The 26,978-nt window shown below is 38.3% G+C and overlaps 1 protein-coding gene and 1 long non-coding RNA gene across 3 annotated transcripts in view; one reads left to right on the top strand and one right to left on the bottom strand.

Annotated features, from left to right (window-relative positions):
* Window positions 1–757: 757 nt before the first annotated feature.
* LOC120104866 (uncharacterized) lies at window positions 758–2,460 on the bottom strand. Its single transcript, XR_005507219.3, has 2 exons — window positions 2,099–2,460; window positions 758–1,134 (listed from the first exon to the last, which is right to left on the bottom strand). It is a non-coding gene; the product is annotated as an uncharacterized LOC120104866 (long non-coding RNA).
* Window positions 1,450–26,978, top strand: part of LOC103722262 (uncharacterized) — a 32,164-nt gene continuing 6,635 nt past the window's right edge. Inside the window, exons 1-3 of one of the 2 annotated variants that reach the window (XM_088721032.2) lie at window positions 1,450–1,778; window positions 3,067–3,117; window positions 24,740–25,050. Coding sequence is in view for 1 of the 2 variants with exons in the window: in XM_088721031.2 (XP_088577157.2) it covers window positions 24,850–25,057 (208 nt within the window). In the remaining variant the exon portion in view is untranslated. Of the gene's footprint in view, window positions 1,779–3,066; window positions 3,118–24,739; window positions 25,058–26,978 lie in introns of both variants that reach the window. The other variant, XM_088721031.2, reaches the window with a different exon arrangement.

Raw genomic sequence — 26,978 nt, 5'->3', positions numbered from 1 at the left:
TAGAGAAGAGGGTACGGATCAGATGTCATCCTAACCGATCGTTTTTAGCCATCAGGTCAACGGCCATTTTGGTGCTTGATTAAGACTAGACTCCTAAATAAATCCTCTTTCCAAGGCAGCAACAGTGAAACGGTGTAAATAAATTGATACTCATGTCTGCTAGAATATGAATATGAATTAGGATATTTACATGCTTCTGAGAAGATAGAAAAGGAAAAAAAACCGAGTATTCCAAAGCAACAGCTTGAATGATTCAATCCAAGTCCAGAGGCAAGGTCTCATACCACCACACTGATCACGTATACCTTCAAATCCTTCTAAATGCAATAAGGTCAGAAAAGGCTCAATTTTTAAACAAACATTGCATGGGCAACATGCTAATGAGAGAATAATATAAAGAACAGCCGTCTTGCAGTCTTGATAGGTCCATTAGATACATATATCCATAAAGCACATAAACGCATATTTTGAATTCTTATGTGCGCGCGCAAACCAAATCGAAGAGTCAGGCTACTTAGCCTTAAGTAGGATGAGTGATAGATTTTAGTATGTACTTAAAGGAGATCCAAAAAGCAGCATTAGCATTATAGATTGATGCAGATTGATACATCCGTTGTGGAAAAAGAGCACAAGCACCAGCTTAACATTAAAACATAAGTAACATCTCGAACAGCAATTAAGAAAATCACATTGTTTCAGGTTTTATTCTTTCATGAAAAAAAAAAATCAGTTAAATATATATTTGATAGACTGCACATTCGTTAACAAGGACTTAATATAGATCCACTGAAATGGATGAAAACTTTTGCCTGATTATATGACAGACTAGTAATTCAGATATTCCTAAAGAATCAGAAACATGCAACATTAGTGGTGACTCGAGAGCAATGCGACTTGCCTCAATATCCTAGCTGCATCACGGGCTGTTCTTTTGGTTCTCTTAGACGTAATCTTTCAATTTTTGAAACTTGCTCATTGCCATCAACGGATGGCTTTATGACTGCATTGAAAATTATATTGTTAAACATGCATGGTAAGTATGAGAAAATGCAACTGCAATATATGAAAGGTACGATCCAGAAATCTCGGGCATTTCTTCAGTGCTGGTCATTCTATCTCTATCTGGATTTAGACCTGCAGTTTCATATTGAAATTGCATAGTATCAGATAAACTGGTAAAGGTGAACAAAATATGCTAAAAGACAGGATTTTGAACTTACTCAGCAAGATGTCAATATATATAGGAGCAGTTGAATTTTGGATTGTTCATCTGCACTTCAGTATGCAACATAATGCCAATTTTTTTTACTTTCCGATTATCTCAATAAAATAAAAAAACTTTTTGATAATCTTGGTGAGATGAGAAGATTATATGGAGCAAGGTAAGAAGATTATATGGAGCAAAGAAGTCACCTTCTTTTTGTCTAGAAAAATGTAATACCTGGGCCTAAAAATTTATTGGGCCCATATTTAAGCATTGGGCCATGGTATTTAATGGGCTAACTAGGCCCATGGTTGACAACCCAGTGTTGGCTGCCACCTCATGCTTTATGCATGGGTGGGACTAGGGCCAGCTGGGGATCAGAGGAGGACCCAGCTGTTCAGGCCCCTCACAGGCGTGATACCTCGTTTTCCCTCCCCCCCCCTCTTCTTAAGAATATCTATTAAACCTACTGGTTCTCCCTTGAGAAAAATCTCAGGAACCTGTGAACCGGAAGAGGAGGTGTTGGAGTGGAGGCACCGGAGCACGGGATACTGCAATCTCCTTCGGAATCAAGGTAGATCCCTCCTGGCTACCTCCTTTCAATTTATTAAGTATAAGATTTAAAAGAAAGAAAGGAAGAAGAAGAGGGAGAGGGAAAGGGGAGGAACCAATGGAGTTGGAAAAAGAAGGGGAGGCACCTGTGGCCGTCGGCATGCCATCGACCACAGGCATCGCCGGCTCTCGGTGGAGGCCACCTTGAGGGTCGGAGAACACCACTGTTCCAGGTTTCTCTTCTCCGTCCCGTAAGAAAACAGAGAAGAAAGCCTCGGGATAACAAAGAAAAGAAGAAAAGAAAGAAGGAAAGAAGGAAGAAAAGAGGAAGAGGGGACTCACCGGCTCGTCATCGTGTGCGGCGGCCGCCGGCTTCGGCCGCGAGCACCGTCGACATGAGCGTCGACCGTAGGCATGGCCGAGAGCGCCGCAGGCTCGGCCGGGGACGCTGCGGGGCCGGCCGCCGACGCCGCCGGTCCGGCCCCCTTCCGCTCGCCGTCCGGCCCCCTTACGCTCGCCGTCCTCCCTTCGTCGGAGAAGAGAGGAGGAGAAAGGGTGAAGAGAGGAGGGAGTCGGGAAGGTTCTGGAGAAGAGAAGAAAAAGAAAAGAAAAGAGAGAAAGAAAAAGAAAAAGAAAAAAAAAAGAGGGAAAAGGAAAAGAAAAAGAAAAAAAAGGAGAGAGTAGAGACCCTTAACGGGTCCGGCCGAACGGGGTTTGGGTCCGAAACCCGTTAAGCCCATTAATAAGAAATTGGTTTAGCCAATTAGACCTGAATCCGAGCCCAATCAGATTGGGCTAAGTCTGGACGAGCCCAAACTACAAATTGGGTCAAATTCGAACTGAATTAAGTCCAAATTAATTTGGGTCCGAATCCAATTAAGTTGAGTTAGTTTCAGCAGACCTAATTGAATATGAATCAGGCCCAATTTAAGCCCAATTCAACTAATTTGAGGCCAAATCGACCTCGGGCTGACCTTGACTCAGGCCCAGATGAGCCACATTGACCCTGAACCAAAATTAAACCCAATTAAACTTGGGACTAAGCCTATTGACCAGATCGGAAGACCAAATTGGCTAGAAAAGGCTGGACTCAATCATGAACCAGGCCCAATCCTTTAATTAAAAACCTAATTAACCTATGTGGACCCAATCTTGTTTTAAATTGAGCCCCAAAGGCTCTAAATTGGGTAAATTGGACTTGGGCTAGATCCTTGGATGGGATCCAAGCAAGTAAGTTCATAGTATGATGAACTAAGAAATTTTATAATAAATAAATGGGGAATAATGTGATCCCTATGATGTTGTTTTAGGTGATTAAGGATTTGTCACCTGGACTTGAGAAATTTGGAAAGCGAATTGAGGTAAGTAATCTATTTTAATCTTATTGTGGATCATGTGAGTACTATGCTTATTAAGATTTTAAAGTGTTATTCGTGTATATATTTCATGAATGGGTGTATTATAAAATGTAAGTAACCTGCCCTAATCTTCTATGGATCATGCATGAAATTAACCTGTCATAATTGTATTGTAGATCATGTACCCTAAATTATGAGTTATGAACTAGGAATGTATGTGGCATGTTTTACAAGTTATGATTATGTATGCTTTATGCTTATGCAGATTCCATTATGCCTACGAAATAATTGGATTATATTATATCCTAAGATATGAATTATGAATCTTGTATATGAGTGGCATGGGTCAGTCACACAATTTATGATTGTGCATACATTATGCTTAGGCAGATTTTATTATGCATGCAAGATGAATTGGATTACATTATCATGATTGTCATTAGTATAATTGTGTTACAAGTGTAAAGAATGATGATGAATTGCATCTAGCGATATGCACATCTTGCAAGGGGTACCTAAGGACTCTTGATGCTACGGGTCGAATGCAACTGAGCCGGCCTTGCCAGTGGCCGATAATGACTGAGCCGGCCCCGCCAGTGGCTGACTAATAACTGAACAGGCCCAACCAGTGACTGATAATGAATTCGCTATAGCATCCATGAGGTACTACCTATAAGAAGGATTGTCTACGAACTCTTAAGAGCTACTGATCAAATGCAACTGAGCCGGCCTTACCAGTAGCCGAGAATGACTGAGCCAGCCCCGCCAGTGGCCGCCTAATAACTGAGCTGGCCTCGCCAGTGGCCGAAAATGACTTCACAGTAGCATCTGAGAGCATGACCACGGCATGTCGGTGGACGTTTTATGTTATGTTATTGTTTCGTGAAAATACTTGTTGACATGAAACACGAATTTATTGACTCAGTATGCATACTTCATCATAATAAATTGTTAAGTAAGATACTTGTTGCTATGAAATAGGGATTTATTGTTTCAGCATGAATATTTTATCATGATGATTTGTTATATAGTATACATGTCAGCTTCTCAAACCCTATTAAAACATGTTTAGTATTTTTGCAGAATCAAGCATATGCTAGTAGATGTGCATGAATTACCAAGGATAGCATGGTTCAAGTGTATTATATATTCCATGAAATATGGTATCAAAAACACATTAAAATGATATTCATAGCATGACCACGAACTTAATAATTTGAGGTGCCATTAATCAGTTTTCAAATAACTCATAAAGTATGATTTATGAAAATTATGATTTATGAACTCTCAGATCCTATGCAAGGGCCCCCGCCAGTGGGTATAATAACTCGGCATGCGCATATGGCCCCTGCAAGTGGGTATAATAACTTGGTTGCACTACTATCTGGGAGTATGGATTTAAAATCTTGGATTAATGTTAAAGTTTTACGTTGCATTTCATGTTTATGAAATATCATGATGGTACATGCATTAATATACAGGTTGATTTGCATATATATATTGTATATGGAACAACGGACATTTGATGTGTATGTTAGCCTCTCAAATCCTGCATAAACATGGTTGTCATTATATTTGATCCGGTAAGATTATGTATGATTACTTACTGAGCCGTGTAGCTCATATCCGTTCATTTACATTTTTCTTTCAGATCCTCACCACTGATAGGTGTCAGAGATATTTTAATTTGGTATCAGGGCTTCTTTTCTTTGGGGTAAAATAAGTATACTTTGTGTACATAAACTATATAGAAGCTCTGTATTTGGGTACTGACCAGCATGTTGTACTAAGAATGCTTTCATATATAAAGGTTTGGTTGGTTTGACTACCCTGTTACCCATGTATGAGGCTTCGTGCTATTGTGGGCGGTAGTCGGCAATAGCACGGCCGTGTCACGAATTCGGATCCGGGGCGTGACAAAAAACACCAGATACCTACCTAATATATTGCTATTCTGAATTTGCTGGGCATATGGACTGTTGCTTGATAAACTTGCAGTAAAACGTGTGTTTGATGCAAAACTTATTATGAGATTTTCTTATGATAGGACAAAAAGAAAGACTTGCAGTACAATGTGTGCTTCACGCAAAACTTATTATGAGATTTTCTGTTGAGAGAAAAAAAAAAAGTGGCGGCCTCTTTTCACTCCAAGATCTAGTCCTGATGGGCCAATGTGAGCAAAAGATAATTTCGGGGGGGGGGGGGGGGGGGGGATTGCACTAGGACCATAGTATCCACAACTTATTAAAAGATAACACACATCTCCTAAGATGAGCACATGAACATAACTCTCATGTAGAACAAAGGGTGAAAGGTCGTCTAATCACTATAGGAAAAAGAGGTTTTAACGACCTATTTTTGCCGACGCTTGTATAAAGCGTCGGCAATTTCCAGCACAGCGCCAACAATAGCCAACGCTTTTTAAAAGCGTCGGCAATATACAACGCTTATTAGCGTCGTCGTAGTCTTGGCCTATGACGACGCCTATTCGCGTCGTTGAAAACCAGATTTCCATCAAAACCCGCGGCCGCCCCCCTCCTCCATCCTCGATCGATCAAGCCCTAAAATAGCTGACCCTCCTCTCCCTCCTCCTCCCTTCTCTCCGGCGCCGACCCTTGTCCCGTCCTTCTCCCTCCTCTCCGGCGCCAAGCGACCTCCTCTCCTCCTCCCTCCTCTGCGGCGCAACCTCCTCTCCTACTCCCTCCTCTGCGGCGCCGACCGGGAGAGCCTTGAAGGTATTATTATTCTTCCCCCTTTTTGATTCCATTGTTTTCGTTCGGTTTGATCAGATTCTTGGTATGTTTGATTGAATCCCTCTTGTGTTTGATCATTTGGGAAGAAACCTTTTGTTGGATTTTTGTTTTTGTGGATCCCTAGAAGGCATTGGATTAGGGTTTTTACGGCTTATTTATAGATAAGAGCATATATTCCATCTTGCGCAATTTACTCCGCTCCCAGATCAGATTTAGCTGCATAGGGACATCTAGTTTGAGCATATATTCCATTGTTATGCTTTCTGAGTCTAAATGTGCTTCTAAAGTGCTGTATGCTCAATGCGGACGATGCATTCTGCTGTTTGATCTACAATGTCATCATTGGTTTTGATGGTTTGCGCAAGGACAGCTCCTTAGATAATTCTAGCTCGAGGAAGAGGTAAAAAACCAGCTTTAACTTCTTCTAACTACTATAGAATCAAAGTGACTTCTTCTAACTTCTTCGTGTTCTTCTAGCTCCTTAAAACTTCAAAACTGGATCATATTATGATCTTGTACAATTGTTCACTGACGTGCATTAATTTATCTATTCGCCGAGAAGGATTCAATTACATACATTTGGCACCTTTCTCCTAAATCGATAAGCAGAGCCGTTGTCTATATCCGGAGGGGATACGGGATTGATAGCCAAAATTAATATGACACTCAAATAGAAAAACTAAATTAACCCACACAAATAGGTGTAAAAGTACAAAGTTTACCACCATCATGAAATGCATGTTCATTTCTTGTTTAAGCTGTAGTTTATGATGCTTCAAATTTTGTGAGGGAAAAATTTACTTTAGCTGATTTCTAGAACTTCCTGAGTAATTTCTTAGTTGTATTGCTGGCTAAGTGCATTTAAGAAAGTGCCATGATTAATTACTAGGCCACGTATGTATACAATCAATAGGGCTGTTGCAAGGATTTCGTACGAGGAAGTGCTAAGAAATGCATTACATCAAATAGTGTTTCTATTATTTATATACAAAGCATACTAATTCTGTAATATCACTAAGATGCTTCGTGATGTAGCATCAGATCAGCATTCTAGGCCTAGGTTGAAAGGAACACCAGTAATTGGAAGCCATTCATTTTCCATCAATGAACACTCCAACTGTATATGTCTTTGCCTCTTCCATTCTATGCAGTAAAATGCATCACTTTTGAGTTGTCTCGCTTTTGAGCCAGCATAGTTATTTTTATACCATGAGTTCGTCTTGGTGATTCATACCCTAATTTTGTTTATTATTTTTTTATATTAGTTGCAGTTCAATCAGTATTTTAATAGAATGGACAAAAGTTGGATAAATAAGTCGAGATCCAGTGCCGAATATTTGAATGGAGTTCAGAATTTCGTTAAATTTGCTTTTGAGAAATCTAAAATGAATGGGAATATTTTTTGTCCATGTCAAAAATATGTAAATTGTTTTGTTGTCGCTCCACAAACTGTTGAAGAACATTTGGTATGGAATGGTTTTCTGAAGGGTTTTACAGAATGGATATTTCATGGAGAGTCTAAATTGTCGTCTTCATCTAACGAACCCTTAATTATAGAACACACTGCTAGTATTGGATCTAGTAGCACAGACAGAAATCCTTTTGTAGAAGATGATATGAGGGGCTTACTCAGAGATGCTCTTGAACATAATATTAGAAATTTAACAGATTTTAGTGGAGAGCAAGAAGGAGCTCCAATAGGTGATGAGCATATCGTTACTGAATCTAAACATGTTGAGGAACCTATAAACTCTGAAGATAACACAACTCGGTATCATAACTTGCTGAAAGATTGTGATAAAGACTATATCCGGGTTGTAAGAATTTTACGAAGATTTCTTTTATGGTGCATTTATTCCATTTGAAATATTTGAATGGATGGTCTGGAAAGTCTCTTACTATGCTTCTTCAATTATTAAAAGATGCATTTCCATAAGGTGTTATTTTGCCATCAACTTCTTATGAAGCCAAAAAACTAGTAAAAGACTTGAATTTTGGATATGAGAAGATACACAGTTGTCCAAATGACTGTATTTTATACCATGGTAAAAATATTAATGAAGATTCGTGCCGAACATGTGGATCTTCACGATAGAAAAAACAAAATGAAGATGAGCATGATTTGTCGAATGAAGTGGATGCTAAACAGTCTAAAAAAATTCCGGCTAAAGTTTTGAGGTATTTTCCTCTCATACCTAGATTGAAAAGGATGTATGCATCATCAAAGACGGCTTCCTTAATGAGATGGCATGATGAAGGACGTACAAGGGATGGAATGTTAAGACATCCAGCGGATAGTTTAGCATGGAAAGCATTTGATGATAGGCATCACGAATTTGCTTCTGATGTTCGCAGTGTTAGGCTGGGTTTGGCAACTGATGGATTTAATCCATTTCGAACGATGAGTTCTACATACAGCACTTGGCCAGTTGTTTTGGTTCATATATGGATGTGTATGAAACAGTCTTCACTTATTCTGTCAGTGGTTATTCCCGGTGATAAGAGCCCAGGTAATGATATAGATATTTTTCTGCAGCCTTTAATAGATGAATTGAAAAAGTTATGGCAGGGTATTGATGCATTTGATGCTTTCACTGGCCGAACATTCAAATTGCGTGCAGCTCTTATCTGGACAATCAATGATTTTCCTGCATATGCTAATTTATCCGATTGGAGCACTAAGGGGCGTATTGCATGCCTTTCTTGTGGAGATTCAACTCATTCATATTGGTTAAAACATGGAGGAAAATTCTGTTATATGGGTCATCGTCGATGGTTAGAAGCAAACCATCCATTTCGACATCAGAATAATCAGTTTGATGGCACCATAGAGTTGCGTTCTGCACCTATTCCGCCAACTGGAACTGAAGTTCTTAAACAAACTCATGGTACTAACTTTATACCTGGTAAGGTATCCAACAATTCAAAGAAGCGGGGAAGGGGGGATGTTGGCAGCTCAATGACACAGGTTTTTGAAGACGCTGACAACTTCGATAATGATGACAACGTTTATGGACAGGAAAATGACGATGGCACAAACTCGGTATCTACACAGAAGCAGTTATGAAAAAAAAGAAGCATTTTTTTTGAATTACCTTATTGGGAGTATAATCTTCTTCGACATAATCTTGATGTCATGCATATAGAAAAGAATGTTTGTGATAACTTGATTGGAACAATATTAAATCTTGAAGAAAAAACCAAAGACAACTTGAAAGCGCGTCTTGATTTGAAAGACATGGGCATAAGACAAGAGCTTCATCCGAAAGAACAACCCAATGATAAATATTTTATACCTTCTGCATGTTATACAATGCCTACTCTAGAGAAAGATCTTTTTTTAACGATTTTGAAAAATATGAAGGTTCCAGATGGGTATGCATCGAATATTTCAAGATGCGTTAATCTTAAAGAGCGAAAACTTTCGAATCTTAAAAGTCACGATGGCCATATTTTGATGCAAGATATCTTTTCATTGGCTTTAAGATCGTCAACACAGAAACAAGTTCTTGCAATTGTGTCTCAGTTATCATCTTTCTTTAAGGCATGATGTTCCAAAGTTCTTGATCCCAAGGAGCTTGATCAATTGGAGTCTAATGTTGCACTAACACTATGCTTTATGGAGAAGATCTTTTCTCCTGGGTTTTTTACTATTATGGTTCATCTACTCATTCACTTGGTCGGGAAAGCTAAATTTGGTGGACCGGTTCACTATCATTGGATGTATCCTATTGAGAGGTGATATTCTTAAACTCGAATGTCCATATTTATTATTAATATATAAATGTATCCTATTATCTTCCTCAATGTTGATGTTGAGCATTTAAATTTTTTGTTGAATGTATCTTGTGCGCTTAAAGGAATATTTACGCAATCGAGCCTATCCCGAGGGATCGATTGCTGAGGGATATATTGCTGATGAGTATTTGACATTTTGCTCGAGATACCTTGAAGGTGTTGAAACTGCTTTTAGTCGACCACAAAGAAATTACGATATTATACATAATGCAGAGGAGTACAAGTTCTCATCTGGTGGAAGATTTGTGGGGAAAGCTGAAAGTACTGTAGTTCATTACAAATTATTGGCATAGGCACATCGTTATGTCTTACTTCATAGTGACTTAATATTCGAGTATCGCAGGTCAGTATGATTATAAGAAATCACAATTTACTGTCATATCAGATATAATATTTAAAATAAATGTATTTTTTATCGTGCAGAGAATTTTTAGTGGCTCAGCGAAGCGCCAACAATAACATTCATCCTACCCCAAGGATTGAGCAAAGATGATTGGTTGAGTTATTTTCTGAATGGTTATTAAAACATGTTAGACGTTGAATCCTATTAGGTCTTTTATTATATTCTACGATCGGAACTTTGTAAAATTAATTATTATCTGACTTAAATTTTTTAGGTACCGACCATGATGGAGAGACATTGTTCCAATGAATTAATAGTCCTTGCTCGAGGTCCGAACAATATTGTCAACAGATATGATGGGTTCATTATAAATGGTTTTAAATTTCATAAAAAAAATGTGAAAAATTTAGAAAAACCCAAAATAGTGAAGTTATGGTTGAGGCGGACGGAAAAATTTATTATGGTGCCCTAACAGATGTTTATGAGTTGGATTATTATGGAAACTTTAAGGTAGTATTATTTTGATGTGATTGGGTGGATATAAACTCATCTAGAGGTTTGAGGCAAGATATGAATGGCTTCACACTAGTAAATTTTTCAAGGTTGATACATACTGGTGTGCTATTGAAAGATGACCCATTTGTTTTTTCATCTCAAGCTCAACAAGTGTTCTTCGTGCAAGACTCTAAAGATAAAGATTAGTCTGTTATTATTAAGACTAAACCTAGGGACTTGTATGATATGGAAAAAGGGTTAACAGAGGAGGGTGATGAGACTTATACTCAGTGTATGCCTTTTAATGTTCCGCCAATTGATGAACTGAATTCTACTAGTTTGGTTAGGATGGATGTTGAATGAGAGTTGGCTAGTTTCTTAAAGGTAAGTAAAACATTAGTTTTATGCATTAAATTATTTTGTAATTTATAAATTATTTCTATCCTTTTAATATTTAACTAATATTGATTCTTTTCTGTGCATACTAGATTACAATATGCCGCGAGGAAAACGTTTCAGAGATATTGAGTTTCAGCACATATCCGTAGGACCAAAGACTCATATACAAAAATTAACAAACAATTGGCATTCTTTTTGATCAAAAGTTCAATTATGATCTTCAAAAAGATCATAATTGATCATATTCTTTCAGAGCGCGTCGGGGGGTCATCATCATCCGACGCGACCAATCATATTGAAGTTCAAGTGCTCGCTGAATTGATGGGCCCAGAGCGTTATGGTCGAGTGAGGGGTTACGGCGTTGGAGTTACCCCCACTCAGTTGTCTTTAGTGGGCACATATACAAGAAATGCCAGAGAATCTAGTAACACTGCAGAAGTTCGTCATCTTCAAGCAACTATTGAAGAATTGAAGCAAAACCAAGCAAATTTGCAGTCCCAGCTTACGAATATTTCATCCATGTTACAACGATTTCTCCCTTCTCAGGTAAATAACTATATATATTTGAATACTTTACATATTATCAATTATGATATATGAGTTAATGTATCACATTATTCCTAACTTCTAAGGTTTCTTTTTTTTTTTGTAGATTTCTTTTTTCTTTTTTTTTCAGAGTACATTGTAATTAGAAACTTATTAAGCAAATTTTTAATCAGATATGACAATATTCATATTTCGAATGATCTGAGTGTTTGTGTCAATATATCAATGTAATACAGGTTCATATTGTTATAATGTATGTTTTGTAATGTGTGTTTTTTAATATGGATTGTGTTTTATTTTTTTAAAAAAAAATACATTTCCCGACGTTTTTAAGCGTCGGTAAAATATGTCCTGGCACCGCACCGGCACGCTTATGCCGACGCTTCAAACGCTAATGTTAGCGTCGGCAAATGAGGATATACCGACGCTTTAAAGCGTCGGAAATTTGCGACGCTATAAAACGTCAGGGAAAATCAGGAGGACACCCACGACGGAATTGTCCGTCGGGTTATCGCCGACGCTAAACAAGCATCGGTAAAGCCAGATTTTTGCCGACGCTTTCCTCCTGCGTCGGCAAAAACTTTTGCCACTCTGGTACCTCAACGCTTTAGCGACGCTTGTCATTGCGTCGGCGGTACTTTAGCCGACGCTAAAAAGCGTTGCTAAAGGTCCAAAAAAGCGCCGGGATAGGTCTTTTTTTCTGTAGTGAATTATGTTGTCTATTGTCCAGCGAAACCACAGCCAAAGAAATAGGCTCAGCATAACCAATGGGAAGAGAAAAAAACTGGCATTAACATTTATTAGACAAATTTTATTTCGCTTTATTGTACATGAAGAAAAAGAATGATGTGCTTAGACTAAATTCACCGCATGAGAGAGTTCGCACTAATAGTGGTGAAAACGAGAGATTAACCATTGAAAGAAAGCATAACAGTAGATATGAACAAGACAAATGGATGCATCAATCTTTAGAAAGAAGAGCAATAAAATCATGGGAGCAACAAAAGTTGAGTGACATAGACATGAAAGAACTTGGTGGTTGAATGTCAAGGCCAAAGGTGATCGATAAAAAAAATGTCCTAGTTCAAGGAATAGCAGTGATATTTACATTGAAGGCTTGGAGAAGTCTTCAGGAAGGGGGACAGAAATTGAGACAGAAGAGCTAGTATGGATAAGTATGTTCTTGAAAAGAAATGAGGATCCACAGTGGAAGAATCTCAGTAATGATATGACCAGCCAAAAAAGGGATTTCAAATATGTTGTCAGATTAGGACTTGCATATGTTAGAGGACATATTTTACTGAAATAGATTGGCTGATTCAATTCAAGGCCTTGTTCGGTTCAGTGCTTGGTTGGTTTCAACCTGACAACTGCTGCACATCTTATATAAACGAGAGCTGCGCATGGGTTTTGGCACATCTTCATTTTCTTCTGTTTTTCTTGTTTTGTGAAAGGAGAGAAAAAAAAAACATCGATTCGCCGTTTGTGCTTTTTCTTGTAAGATTGGAGAGTCTCCAAGTTTTGATGAATTGGCTGGGGAAAAGCTTTCATTTCCTAGGCTGGTTTGGCTCAGTCTAATCACTCTTGCTCTCATAAGTTCTATCTCTCAGCTTATAAAACCACATCTTGTGATAGGAAAAGTGCAATTTAATTGTCATTTGGATCAAGGGCTAGCTCTAGATCATGCTCCATGCAGCATAGAAAAGAACAAACCATAGTAAACAGGAATAGATCCAAAGAATAACCTAAAATATGCTGTCGAGGATCCATTGCCTAGTACTCCAGCATACATATGAACATGTTTTGCAACTTATGATTCAGGCACCATTCTGCATCACAGCTAGCTGCACTCATCTTGGATTCTTCTCACCAATATGGCTAGCTGCTTATCTCTCATTAAAATAGACATGCTCAAATGTTTGGTTTGCTCAACTTGGGGCAACAGGTGTTAGCTCAGCTGGTTGGCACCCTGTCTTAGGGGCTTGCTTTTGGAGAAGGTCGAGGATTCAAACCGTGGTGGTGGCATATAATTTCTAGCTAGGATTTTATTCCACATATCTAGTCCTATGGACTGTGGTTGCCACCATGCTTATGCACGCATTCATCTACTTGTTCTTTCACACAGACATGCCAGAACTTGATTGGGAGTGGTTTTAAGGAGAGTGCAATTCTTAGTTGTGGGCACGATATTTTCCCTTTGTCACGAAGGAAGATCTAGCATGATGGTTCGCATGAACAGCATGATAACATGTTGATATCATCAATAGTTGTCAATCTATCAAAAAACCTAGACTATGATGCTCTCTAGCTGCTTGCCTATCAAGCAGGATTTTGGAATGAGCAACTAGCTGGATTACAATAGATTGCTTTAGACGGCGATATATGTTATGTAATTCATGATATGATATTGAAATTAACTAAATCTTTCCGCTGATAGTTGCTTGTTTTTTAACTGAAGGACATCATCCTGAAGAAAACCAGCAACAACTTGACAAGTTAGCAATTTGATATGAATCTGAAGTTCAAAAGAAAAAGAATTCTAATAGTTACTAAAAAAATTCTAATAGTTGCTACGTGGGCTTTTTAAGTTTTCCACTCTGTTTTTCTTTATGTAACTGATGATAGATTAAGGATTTGGATCATGATTCTAGATGACAAACTCAATGTATTTGATGACTCAAAGTCACTGACAGAAGCTAAACTATTGCATTTTATGTGTCCTGAGAAGCTGGAAAAATATTCTGCAGGAAGGAATACTTTTTTTCTTTTTTGAGAACTACAATGCTTATTAATTTATGATAGTAAATAAAAGGGAAGATGGTGCAGCAACCAGATATCTCAATATTGATATGAGCCAAGTCACTCAATGGAGAGTTGGAGATTCTCTCAGCAATTTCTATAGCAGATGCTATGACCGACCAAAAGCCGCAATTTGCATTCTCCTCCTTCATAGCCTTCGCCCTTTGCATATCTCAGCGGGGTCTTTGCTCCAAATGCATCGGCGCTTGCAGTGCTTGCTGAAATGTTGGCACAATTTTGCTTCACCATATGACACTCCCCCTACCAAAACGGAAACAATAACATCAAGTCATCGAGTACGCTGCATTTAATTTTTTTCATGATATAGTGCGTGTAGATAGGATAGATAGATAGATAAATCCTATATTTACATCAAGCCTTTGTAGACATGAAACTTTCGCATGCATGTACCAGATATTTGTCATATGCTATCCATGAAAGGTACACTACAGTAAAATTAGAAAAAGCCGACTCTTTTTTGCCGACGCAAGGGAAAAGCGTTGGCAAAAGTTTCTGCCGCGCCAAATTTTGCCGATGCTTTTTAAAAGCGTCGTCGTAGTCGTCTAACGAAATCGTTGCTGAGAAGCGTGAGAAGTGGACCTAGGACGACGCTTTTAAGCGTCATTGTTGTCCCCGGCCTAAGACGACGCTCTATAACATGATGCGTATAAGCGTCGATCCAAGACGATGCTTATAAGCGTCGTCTAAGGCTAGAAACCCTCAAAATCCAGCGCCTGACCCCGATCGAGCCCTCATTTTGCCCTAGCTACTCTCCCTATTTCTCCTCTCCGGCTTCCGTCTTCCTCCTCTCCGGTGCCGACCGTCCGACTCCCCTCTTCTCCTCCTCCCTCCTCTCCGGCGCCGAACGACCAACCCCGACCTCCTCCACCTTAGGTATTTTTCTCCTCCTCCCTCCTCTCCCTCCTTCTCGCTTGTTCTCCTCCTTCTCCGCCTCTTCTTGTTCGTGTGTTCGTGGGTGTTTTTTTTCTTTTTTTACTGATTCTCTAACTTTGCCTCCACCCGAGGATCTCCTCCTCCTCCCTCCTCTCCGGCGCCGTCCGAGCAGCCCTCAAACTTCGATCGAGCGGCAACCCTGATAAGTATGATCGTTGATGCACATTGAATAATTATTATTTTTTATTATTTTGTTGCTATTTGGCTAAGTTAAAAAATTGAGTATCAAATCAGTTCTCCTAAGAGCCTATTTAGATAATCTATCAAGATTTGGACTGAATTTTCTACTGGATTTATAGGCTTGTAAGCCCATTTGAGTACCGTTTTTATCAACCCAACACTCTCCGGCCTGAATCATGTGGGACTTTTTTCCTCCTTGGAGATTAATAGGCCTAGGTTCAGTTAACAAATCCAACCCCCCAGCTTCCTCAGGAACCTTTAATCAAAGGAAGGAAACATGAGTATTATGAACCATAGAAATCTTGATCAAGAAGCCCAATCCCAATTCAGATTCACAGTCGTTTGTGATTGCTCTGTCTTTGTAGCAACAACTCTTGGCCAGATATAGCTCCAGATGCTGAGATGAAGATTTTCTTTAAAATCCAATCTGAATAACTTGTATGTAGCAAATTTAGAACAATGGTAGATGCTGAAATTTTGTTCCTAATTTTGCCGAACGTTTCTGTATGGGAACATAAAATCTATTAAAAAAAATTCTGTTAGAGCTATTCTCCGAGATAGACTTTATATTAAAAAAGTTATATAATTATATTTCTACACTTTATATAAAAGACTATATAAATATTTTTTTAGGTATAAACATCATACCAAATATAAACATCATAGGCAGCACCTATGAGATCTCGGTAGTGTGACCATTTGATCTCGGTAACTAGGAGCATCAAACTCTGACATATGAGTGTATATTACCACTGTTCATTCATGAGAACACTTATGTAAAGAGTTATTCAATCATCTCCGGCCTAATTGTGTCATTACATAAAATCCTATCGTGCACAGAGTAGTATTTATGCTCTATGTTACTTCCACCATGTTGTAGAAGTTACTGTGTGACTCTAGTAATGCATCTTGTGGTTGTAAATAATTTATTGTGTGCATCCTAAGAGACTCATTGCAATGCCATTGATGCCAAAGGAGAAACCCTTACTAAGCAGCAAATCCGAAGATGTGCTCCGAGGTTCCATTACGATCCTCAAACGAAAACATTGTATCGGAAATCCTACGATGGAGTGCTCCTGCGGTGTCTGTCGGACCAAGATGCAGAGAAGGTTATTCAAGAGACACATAATGGCATGGCCCCCCTCTAAGATGAAAGATCTATGAATGAGTCGTCATTGAGGTCAAAAAGGAAAACTCTTATCATAGATAAAGAAAGTCGGATAAAGGCAGGCTCCTTCTCGCCTATACGGAATCTTGGGAGGGACACTTTCCAATATTTTCGGAGATCCACGGAAGAATCAAAGAAATAGCTCCTTCTTTCTATGTTAGAGTACTGGAAGCATATAGTTTGTTAGGGTAGGGCCAGAATATTAGAAGGACTCTTCCGACCAGACAAAAATCTATAATTGTCAGCAAAGTTTTTTCTTTATTTGTATTTGTTCTTTATTTCATTTGAAATTGAAATTTATAATTTATTTCGATATTTTTTTTTGCATAGACTTCGATATAGTGCATGTCGCCAGATAAACTATGCTTGTAAAGAAAAATTGGTAACATTTTTTAATCAATCCAGGCAAAATAGCATCCCGAGGGTCCTAATGCATGCCTTAGATTTGCTACCAGGTAACAATATGCCCCGAGGGAGACGATTTAGAGATGTGGAGTTCCAGCATTCTCAGGTGGGATCTACTTCTGATCAGTCTCTGCTGTCCCAGCAGCCATGTGAGCACCAGCAGCACAAGTCAGGATCTCAGCGCGAGCCTCCTGCTGATTGCCCGGAGGATGAGCTCCGGATCCAAGGTAATTCGATTTAAAGTTCATATTTTATGTTCATATTTGTCTTCAACATTTTAAGACATATTTTATTTAATTTTAATAGATGGACAAGGGACGGTGAGGACGAACGGGGACCCACTCAAGCAAAGGATGTGTGGAAGCTTCCTCCGGGTGAGAAGATCATCATCCGATGCAATGAATTGGGGCAACCCATCAATAGAGCCGGAAGTCTTCTATCAAGCTTTTTAGGATCGGTTGCACGCAAGGGTCAGTTGTGTCTGCTCAACTATACGAAGTGGAATGACATGCTTCCTTCGTATAAGGTTGAACTTCTTAGACTTATACAGGTAATGAATTGAATTTGTTTTTTTTAATTTGACACCTCCTGTATATTAATTTGCTTACTACCTTAATTTTACTTTTGAGGTTTAATATTATTATAACATTCTGTATCTTATTGTAGAGTAAGTTTGTACTCCCTCTAGAAAGCCATGATTGGGTGTTAAAGTTTTTCAACCGCAAATGGAAAGAATATAAAGCAAAATTGAAGACGGACTTCAAGCACGAGGGTATGACAGAGAAGGAGGTTGCTCGTGTGACTCCTCCTGATGTATACCCTCAGCAGTGGAGGGAGCTTGTTCACTACTGGTTTTCTGAAAGAGGACAGGTCACGTATATTGTTTCAATATCTTTTATTATCTTTATTATTAATATAGATTGCAAATATATATATTGAATCATATTATAATGTGTGCTTTTATTTTAGTAGACATATTCTAATATTGGTAGAGCTGCACGAGCATCTCAAACAATTCCTCACACTTCAGGCTCGAAGAGTTATGCGAAATGTAGAAATGAATTCGTAAGTTCTTTTGAAACTATTTGAAACTCTACTAACATATAGCACGTATCATGATATATAGTTTGCCAATATACTTTCCATATGTGTAGATAGTAGAGCATGGAAGGGAGCCTGGTGAGGTAGAGTTTTATAAGATGACCCACACTCACCGAGATGACAGCTTTGTCCGGGACGAGTCGAGAGATATAGTTGTATGTATTCATTTTTTATTTGTTCACAATTTTTTTTATTAATTTTACTTTTTTTAAAATGTTAATGTGATTGTTTTTTTCTAGAGAGATATAGAAAAGATCTACAACTCTTATTTCAGAGCACGTCAGGGAGTCATCATCATCCGACGCGGCCAGTCGCATCGAGGCTCAGGTCTATGCCGAATTGATGGGCCCAGAACCTTATGGTCGCGTGAGGGGTTACGGTGTCGGAGTTATCCCCACTCAGCTGTCTGCAGTGAGCCGATATACCCAAGATGCCAGACAAGGTACTAGTACTGCAGAGGTCAGTAGTTTGAAGACAGAGATGGCACAGATAATGCAGTCATATGAGATAAGGATAGAGGAGATGAGGCAGAGTCATATGACCGATATGGCGGAGTTGAAGCAGAGCCAAGAGTTGAAGATACAATCTTTGCAGGATCAGCTTGACCATATTTCATATTTTTTGCAGAGATTTGATCCTCCGGTACATAACTAAATCTATATGAATATTTTACGTAATTATAATGTATTCTAGTATGAGCGTGATGACTTTCGTATTCTTAGTTTCTAAAGTATTTTTTTTTCCATGTAGGTTGCTGATACTTCATCTACTCGTAGAGATAATGATGCCGTCGACCTTTGATACATCGTAGATTGTTTACTTAGAAATTTAAGATGTATGTTTTTAGTATGTTTTTGAAGTACAATATAATCAAATATGATAATATGAATATTTTGAATGAAAAGTTCTTGTTTGTGACGTGCATTTTGTTATCTATGTGATTTAGTGTATTTGTTTTGTTGGAATTTAATGTATACAGAGTATTAAAAATTGCTTTTACGAATTTTTTTTTTAAAAAAAATTCTATTGTCGACGCTTTTAAGCGTCGACAATAGCAAGTGCCACAGAAACTGGCACGCCTTTAACGACGCTTTATAGCGTCGGGCAAAACCCATTAACCGACGCTTTTAAGCGTCGGCCTAGTCCGACAGAAATCCACTGTTTGAAGCGTCGGTCGAAGTTGGCCGACGCTTTTAAGCGTCGGTTATCTCACATATGAACGACTTAAAAGCGTCGGCATACATGGCCGACGCTTTCTTCAAGCGTCGGCATAAAATGAGCCCACCCCCACCTGCCTGACGTCTTATGCACGCTTTGGGGGGCATTGGCAGAAAATGTACCGACGCTTAAAAGCGTCGGTAAAGACCAAACAAAGCATCGGGACATATCCTTTCTTTTGTAGTGGTAGTGCTTGCTGAATGCATCCATATTTGAGTTATTATTGTCCCCTTCTATCACGACTGAAGTCTTAACTATATTTTCTTTAATTGTGCATTAACATATCCATATTATACTATTGTGATCTAGGAGGATCTTCAGACTCGATGTGGACTATTTTAGCTACGACGAGTATGGCTGGATAAAATCGAGGGATGAGATCAACCATGCCCTTTAATGGGCAACACCCCTAGCGATCGAGCCCAAATTCTATCATTTAGGGCAGGAAATGGGTCGGCCTGAAACAGGTTCGTCAAACTGAAACTTTTTTTTTTAGGGTAAAACTTTGATAAAACATAGCTATCTAACTGAGAAAATCAGGCAAAGCGATAGAAGACAGAGTTAATGTAAAAGTGGAGATCTTTCGCCTCAAAATTTTTTGTGTTTTCTAAAATATTTCTACATGTAGTGTATTTTAGAAAAGAGAATTCTATTAGAATTAGGAAGAGCCTATGTATTTTGATTTTTTAACTATTATTAAAAAAAAAGAAAATGAGACATAAGTCCTACTTTTGTAATTCTTTCATCTTCCTCTAATTTTCTTTTGAGATATTCGAGTTAAGCAGGTTGAGAAAAAACTTTCTTCTGTCCAATCGGATCAAAAACTACAAAATGACCATCATGTGAATTGCATCTAAAATTTAGTATTAATATCTTTCATAATGTCAACTATGAGACCCTGGAACTAGGCCCGGTCCATTTGACCGACCCAGTCCCAGAGTTTAGCCTCACATACGGCGCACGTGAGGTAGCGGGATGTAGAGATCCATCCCGAAGAAGAAGGAGGAGCTCCTGTTTTAGGGCTTCTCCTCTTTCTCCTTTGAGACCATCGGAAGAGGAGCCGCCAGACCTCCTTCTTGGGCGATCTTCTTCCTCGTGCAGCCGCCCAAGAGAGAGAGAGAGAGAGAGCCGAGAAGCCACGGCACGGGTCTTCCTTTTTCTCCATTGCCGCTGGAAAGAAGCCGCCGGATCTTCGCCGGGGCTGAGGTAAGGGTTTCTACCCTTCATTTCTTGTTATACCATTTGAAAAGAAAGAAAGAAAGAAAGAAAAAAGAAAGAAGAAGAGAGCGAAGAAGGAGAACGCTGACCGTCGTGGGCTCTTATTCTCCTTCCGTCCGCATGCCTCCTCCGCGGTAAGAAGAAGAGGGCCGGCCGTCGGCCTCGACTTGGCCTCTCCCGAGCTCGCCGACCTCCCTTCGCGGAAGAAGAAAGAAGAAGAAAGAAAAGGGGGGAAGGAGAAGAAGTCGGGAGAAGAGGAGGAGGAAAAAAAAAGAAAAAAGAAAGAAAGGGGGGAAAGAAAAAAAAAGAAGTCGAAAAGAAAAGAAAAAGAAAAGAGAAGGAAAGAAAATAAAAGAAAATAAAAAGAAAATAAAATAAAATAAAAAAGAAAAGAAAAGAAAGAAAGAAAGAAAATAAGAATAATAATAAGAAAATAAAGGGAAGTGGGTGGTTTACGGGTCTGAATCCGAATCCGAATACGAACCCGAACCCGGGATGCTAGACACCTCTGCAGAGTCGGTCCTGCGAGAATGTTAAAATTTAAGTTATATATATATTGTGATGAATTTTAAAAGAAAAATATGATTTTTAGATATTAGGTTCTACGAGGGATTTGTAAGATTAATTGGATTTGTTGTGCATCGTGTTCAAGGTAAGTAATGAACTACCTTTTCTAGACTCTTCATTTATATAATATTATTTTTGCATCAAATAAATTGTTAATGAATTTATATATGATTTATGAATTTTACGAGATGATGATTTGAATGAAAGATAGATAGATAAATCGGAACAATATTTTTTGAATATATTTACTGTTCTTGCATCATATATGCATATTTAGATCGAATTATGATATATTTATTATGTTACAAAAGAATTTTGATGTACATCAGATTTGGAACTCTCAGCCTGACTATGTTCTGCACCCTGCTAATTGAGGGTTATGCATTGGCAATTCTAGCCCCACCATAGGGTATAAGTGTGGTATTCTGGCCCACTCCGTAAGGTATAAGTACGGTTATGTTTCTGGCCTAGCCACAGGGTATAAGCGTGGTCATAGTTAAAGGCTGTTGAGATGAATATGATTTGTTTCGAATCAGATTTATGATTATGTATATGGATATTTGAAAGATACAGATTTCAATGAATTTGTGTTTGAAAAGAAATTGATTATGTCATTATGCTGATTCATCGTAATTTGTATTTATATTTTATGTTATTATATGAATTGTCTAGTTAAAGTATTTATTACTTACTAGGCTGTCTAGCTCATTATACGATTTCTTACTGTTTTTACAGTTCCGAAGAATTAGCTCGATCCAGAGTTTTACAATATGGGAGAGCGAATAAAAGAATTATGGCACAAGTTATCTTAGATTAGGTTTTATTTAAATTGATGTTTTATCTTTATTGTTCCGCTGCGTATTTAGAACTGTGAGACCTTATAATTTGTGTCAGTCAATGAAATAAGATTGCATTTATTTTAGTTGAATTATTTTAGTTACATTTTTGAGATTTGGTTAAGATGCCTTGCATGCTTGTGGGGAGAGAGTTTCCTACGGATGTGCGGCGGTTGGCGCGGGCCTCTAGCTCGCGATCTTAGGTCGAGGGCGTGACATCAATTATATGAATTTTATATTGTTTGGATGTGCACATATTGTAGTTTAAGACCATGTCTTTGAGCAGGCATGGTCTCCAACCATGGTGGGAAGTTCTACCCATTGAGAGGCCATCACATATTGAAGTTGTAGAATATTTCTATAAATTTGGTAGTAATAGTTCTAGTCCTCGCAAAGCAAATATATATAACAACGCAGGACCTCACCCAAAATGGCTAGTCGGAAGGTATTATTTGAGTTTCTTGATCCTGTATAAGTACCCAAAATCTACCCAGCAAATAACTGATGTGGGACTAAATACACGCCCGCATGGGTTCTCATATACTCCCTCCTTTCAAGCCTTGACGTCCTCGTCAGGCTAAGGGTTCAAATCCATTCAAATCTAATCATAAGCACCACGATCAGTCCGTAGTCAGCCCCAATGGATCTGTGCTGCAGTGTCCCCTAGTCCATATAGGTTGTGGGCCGGGTTCGCTCTGATACCATTTGTAACAACCCAGGACCTCATCCAAAATGGCTAGCCGGAAGGTATTATTTGAGTTCCTTGATTCTGTATAAGTACTCAAGATCTACCCAGCAAATAACCGATATAGGACTAAACACACGTCTGTACGGGTTCTCACAATATATGCTTGCTATCATGTTCGACAACAGCTAATATAGCATGAGGTTGTTTTACAAACAAAAAGACTTACCTTTGCTCATCGAGCAACAACTCGCAAATTCACCATTTAAGGAATTCTTAGCAAAAAATAAACAACTGTTTGGTTGCATTCAAGCGGACTAGTTTGCACCTTTCCGTGCGAAAGAAGGATTCGCCTTCCTTCGAGAGAAGGCTGTTATTTATTTCCCTTCTTATACTATTGATTTTTGCAGAGCTTATTTTATAATTAAGTAATTCAATTATTTCCAGATATTTTGCAGGAAAATCTTCGTAAGATCTAAATCGTATCCATCCCATCAGGTATCTACAGCCACCAAATTTAATTTATTGCATGTAATGACCTTCTTTCAAGCAAAACCATCTCCCTTAATGACATATTTTCCTTTTTTTGGATATAACAACTTGATTGACACGTCACATATATAATTAACAAAATTGGTTGTTTCATTTCTTTCAAGAGGATTGGATTAGTTAATTTAATGATTTTAACTTTCGAATTCTATAATATCCAGCTTCCCAAGTATGTTAAATGAAATATACCATATTGGAGACATCCCTACTACGAATCTTTGTATGGTAGAGGACATTTAATTTGAGGTATTGAATATCCTAGACAAACTTTAATTTAATTCGAGATAAGACACACCACATGATTTCTATTTAGCAAACTTTGAGTAATCTCTAGCTTAATGAATAAAAAACTCGTCTTACCATATCTTGGATGTCTCATCATTATTTGATATCATGGATATCTTATTACTGTATGATTCCTTTTACCAAACTTGATGCACAATTAGCTAGTTTTGCATGCGCTTATTTATCACCCATCATCTATAATGTGTGGCAAGCTCAATATCGTAGTCTCAATTTCATGTATCAACATCGACAACAGTGTCTGATGTTAGAGTTACAACTACCAATTGATTTGACAATTCATGAGGGGAGAAAAAAATCAAAAAAAAAAAAAGAAAAGAAAATTGGATCTATGTGAATAGCATCATTCCTTTGCAGATATTGTTATGGAGCTTGTCGATTACAGATCATCACCGAAGATTTTGATCAAAGTTTCTTCCCAAAACCAAACTGGGAAATAAAGAGAGTTTGTTGTTGTTTGTCATTCATTGCTAGGATTATAGGATGATGTCAAGCTTTTGCAAAGAAGGCTGACTGTTAATTAGTAGTTATGGGCATATTAGGTCATAGGGGAGTTATTGGAGAGGGCCACCCCTTGCTTTGGAACATTCGCGCTATGTTGAGTGGTGGCGTGGCCTTTCAGACGAAGCATATTTTCAAAGAGACGGATAAATCAGCGGACTTTGTGTGGCTTCGTATGTGGCTAGTCACTCTATGGGTTGGACAAGAAGAACTGCCTAGAGTGCTCTAAAATTTATTATTTTTTAATTTAATTAGGTGTATCTATAATATTAGTATTGTATGAACCATCTGTTTTAGTTAAAAAAAAAAAAAAAAAAAAAAAAAAAAAAAAAAAAAAAAAAAAAAAAAAAAAAAAAGGGAGGAGAAGGAAAGAATCCGACAGGGGAGCTTACTCAGATAGAGACGGCCGCCTACTCAGCTGGTGGTGGTTTTATCCTCCTCTTAAATAAGTAAATTATAATCGTGTGGGAGCGGTAGGTTATGTCCAGGACACCACATGCCGCTCAAATCGACGGTCTTCAAGACCCGCCTCGAATCTAACACATCAATTTCTTTACGTCCGCGAGACAACCTACCGCAGAACAAGAAGCCCTGCCCATTGTACTAAATTGCAATAATACCCCACCGTACTTCGGCTTAGAAGGAAGAGTTCTAAATTAAAAGAAGGTAAATAATTCCCATCTGCACTGCATTTGAACTAATCTCGGTATCTCCATTGCAGATATATTCTTTCATGTACAAAACTTTTAGCTCCTTATACTTTCCTAGATGCATACTTAAGTTCCTAATCTTTTTTAATATATTAAGTCCTGATTAGGAAAAGCCCTGTCGGCTGCGTAAATTGCGATAATACCCTTCCCAATGCCGGAAGGAAAGGGGAGGAGATCCAAAGGAGGCCCCAGACAAAGGAAGAGCCAATGGATTTGGGAGCGATGGAAGCAGCGATGACGGGCGAGGAGAGCAGCGGGAGCTGGAGCTTGTCGACGAACTGGATCGCCGCTGAGGGGTCCCTCCGAGACTCCATCTTCTTCGAGACCTCCGACGAGGACGCCTCCCCCCCGACCTCGAGCGGCGTTCTCCTCGTCCGGCCGCCCTCCGACGACCCCCCACCTTGCGAGGTCACCAGTAAGCCCAAGATCTCTCCTTTTATTTGATTTCTTGATATTAGATGGAATCATATCGTCGATTATGAGATGGATGATTTCTTTGCGTTAATTGGTGAGAATTCTTTAGGCTTTCTTTGTGTGGATTCTGGATCTTGGATATGAATAAAGATTTTGGGTTCTGGTGGAAAAAATCCCCAATTGTTGGAGGTAATCGGGGATTTTTGTTTTCTTGGAGTGATCGATGGATGTGGCTATTGATCAGAATTACTTGATTTTGAACTGCCTGCAAACTAGATTGGACTTTTTTGTACATCAAGAGAACAAAACCTTTTTTCTAATGTGGATTAGATCATGATCTAAGGAAACTTGGCTACTGCATTGTTTTGGTTACTTTCACTCTGATTTTAATGGTTGAAGACATAGCACATTCAGATCTACCTAGAAGACAAAAAAAACTTCGTTAGAAAATTTTTACTGGCGTCCTGGTACAGTGTTACTTTCTTTTGTATTCCTATAACGTCATGTTAGGGTTTGCCTTTTTTGAAAAAAAAGGAAATTTAAGCAGGGGGAATTTTTATCTCAAAAGAAAGGAAAAATTGGGAATTTTCCTTTATAATGATATTATTTGGAATATAGTTCTACGAAAAAAAAATTACATTACTATGCTTCCTTTTATTGCGTAATGGCTGCTCTACTGTTTGTTATTTCTTGTTTTGAAGTTTTGACAAGGTTGGGAATCCTAAGGCCTACAAGCAATTCAGTTTGTCAATTTTTATTAAAAAAAGGTTAAATAAAAGTTAAAGTAAATGAGTTTTAATGAGAACTCTTGGTTGCTTTTCAAAAAACCGTTTTGTCAAAACTGATAGACCATTAAACCTGGAAAATGAGTTTTTTCTGATGAAAAAAAGAAAACTTCCCTGTTGTTTCTCATAGAACAATTTTGACAGACAGATTAGGTTTTATGATTCCCTGTTTTAACTAAGCTTACAAACAACCAAAGAGCCCCCACACGTGTGATGCACATACCCCTGTTTATGAAGGCAAAGTAGGAGGTTTATGCATGTTGTAGGATGTCTCATCTAAGCATCTAATTTGAAGTTTCACCTACATTTACACCATTTCAGATCAATTTACCTATCCCACTAAATTGTTCTTTTGGTGTGACCATTGGTTGCATATGTAAGTGATATCTAAAGTGATCGAGATTTAGTCATCTTGCATTTCAAATGCTATAGCTTGGGATTGGCGGTTTGGACTTTCAATTGCCCAATGTGGTAGCATGTGCTATGCACAAGAGGACTCTATAGATGGCTGTGTAGTTATAATATGCTTTTTTCTCCTCTCTCTTTTTCCTTTTTCTAATTACTTCAGACTTGGGTAGAAACAAATTATACTTTTATCAAGGAATGCTCAAAAGGCTTTCCATTACTGACATATAGATGTGATTATTCAATTAATTTGATAAATCTCGCTTTGCATTTTGACAAATCATATTTACTAGACTTCTGATGAAAGAGATATCCTTTTACCCCCACAGGAGACTTCAAAACATGGAAATATTGGGATTCTAATTGACATGATAAGAAGAGAAAAAGGCGCTCTCAGTGCCTCTCCATATCTAGATTTCTCTCAATGCTTTCCCATATCATGCACAGGATCACGTGAGATGGTTGATTGAATGACCAAGTTGTTTTGGAGTCCCCATTAAAAAACATCTGCATTTGTAGGTTTCAAGCTCAAATCGTACTCTAGCATGAATATATGCATGGAAATGAAAATGCTTAGAGTTGTGATCATGAATTGTATAATTATTCTGAGGCTATAGTTACATCAAATGCATTCCTTTCCTAGTAGTATCTATTTCCTTCTTAATGGTCAAAAAAAAATGAGGCTTGAGGATGTAGCAGTTCCTTTTATTCCAAAAATAGAGCAGTGCTTTG

Source organism: Phoenix dactylifera, chromosome 1 (genome assembly GCF_051530095.1).
Source record: "Phoenix dactylifera cultivar Ajwa chromosome 1, Ajwa_hap1_PhDact_Kaust_v1.1, whole genome shotgun sequence".
Lineage (NCBI taxonomy): Eukaryota > Viridiplantae > Streptophyta > Magnoliopsida > Arecales > Arecaceae > Phoenix > Phoenix dactylifera.
This window is presented reverse-complemented; position numbering and strand designations above follow the sequence as displayed.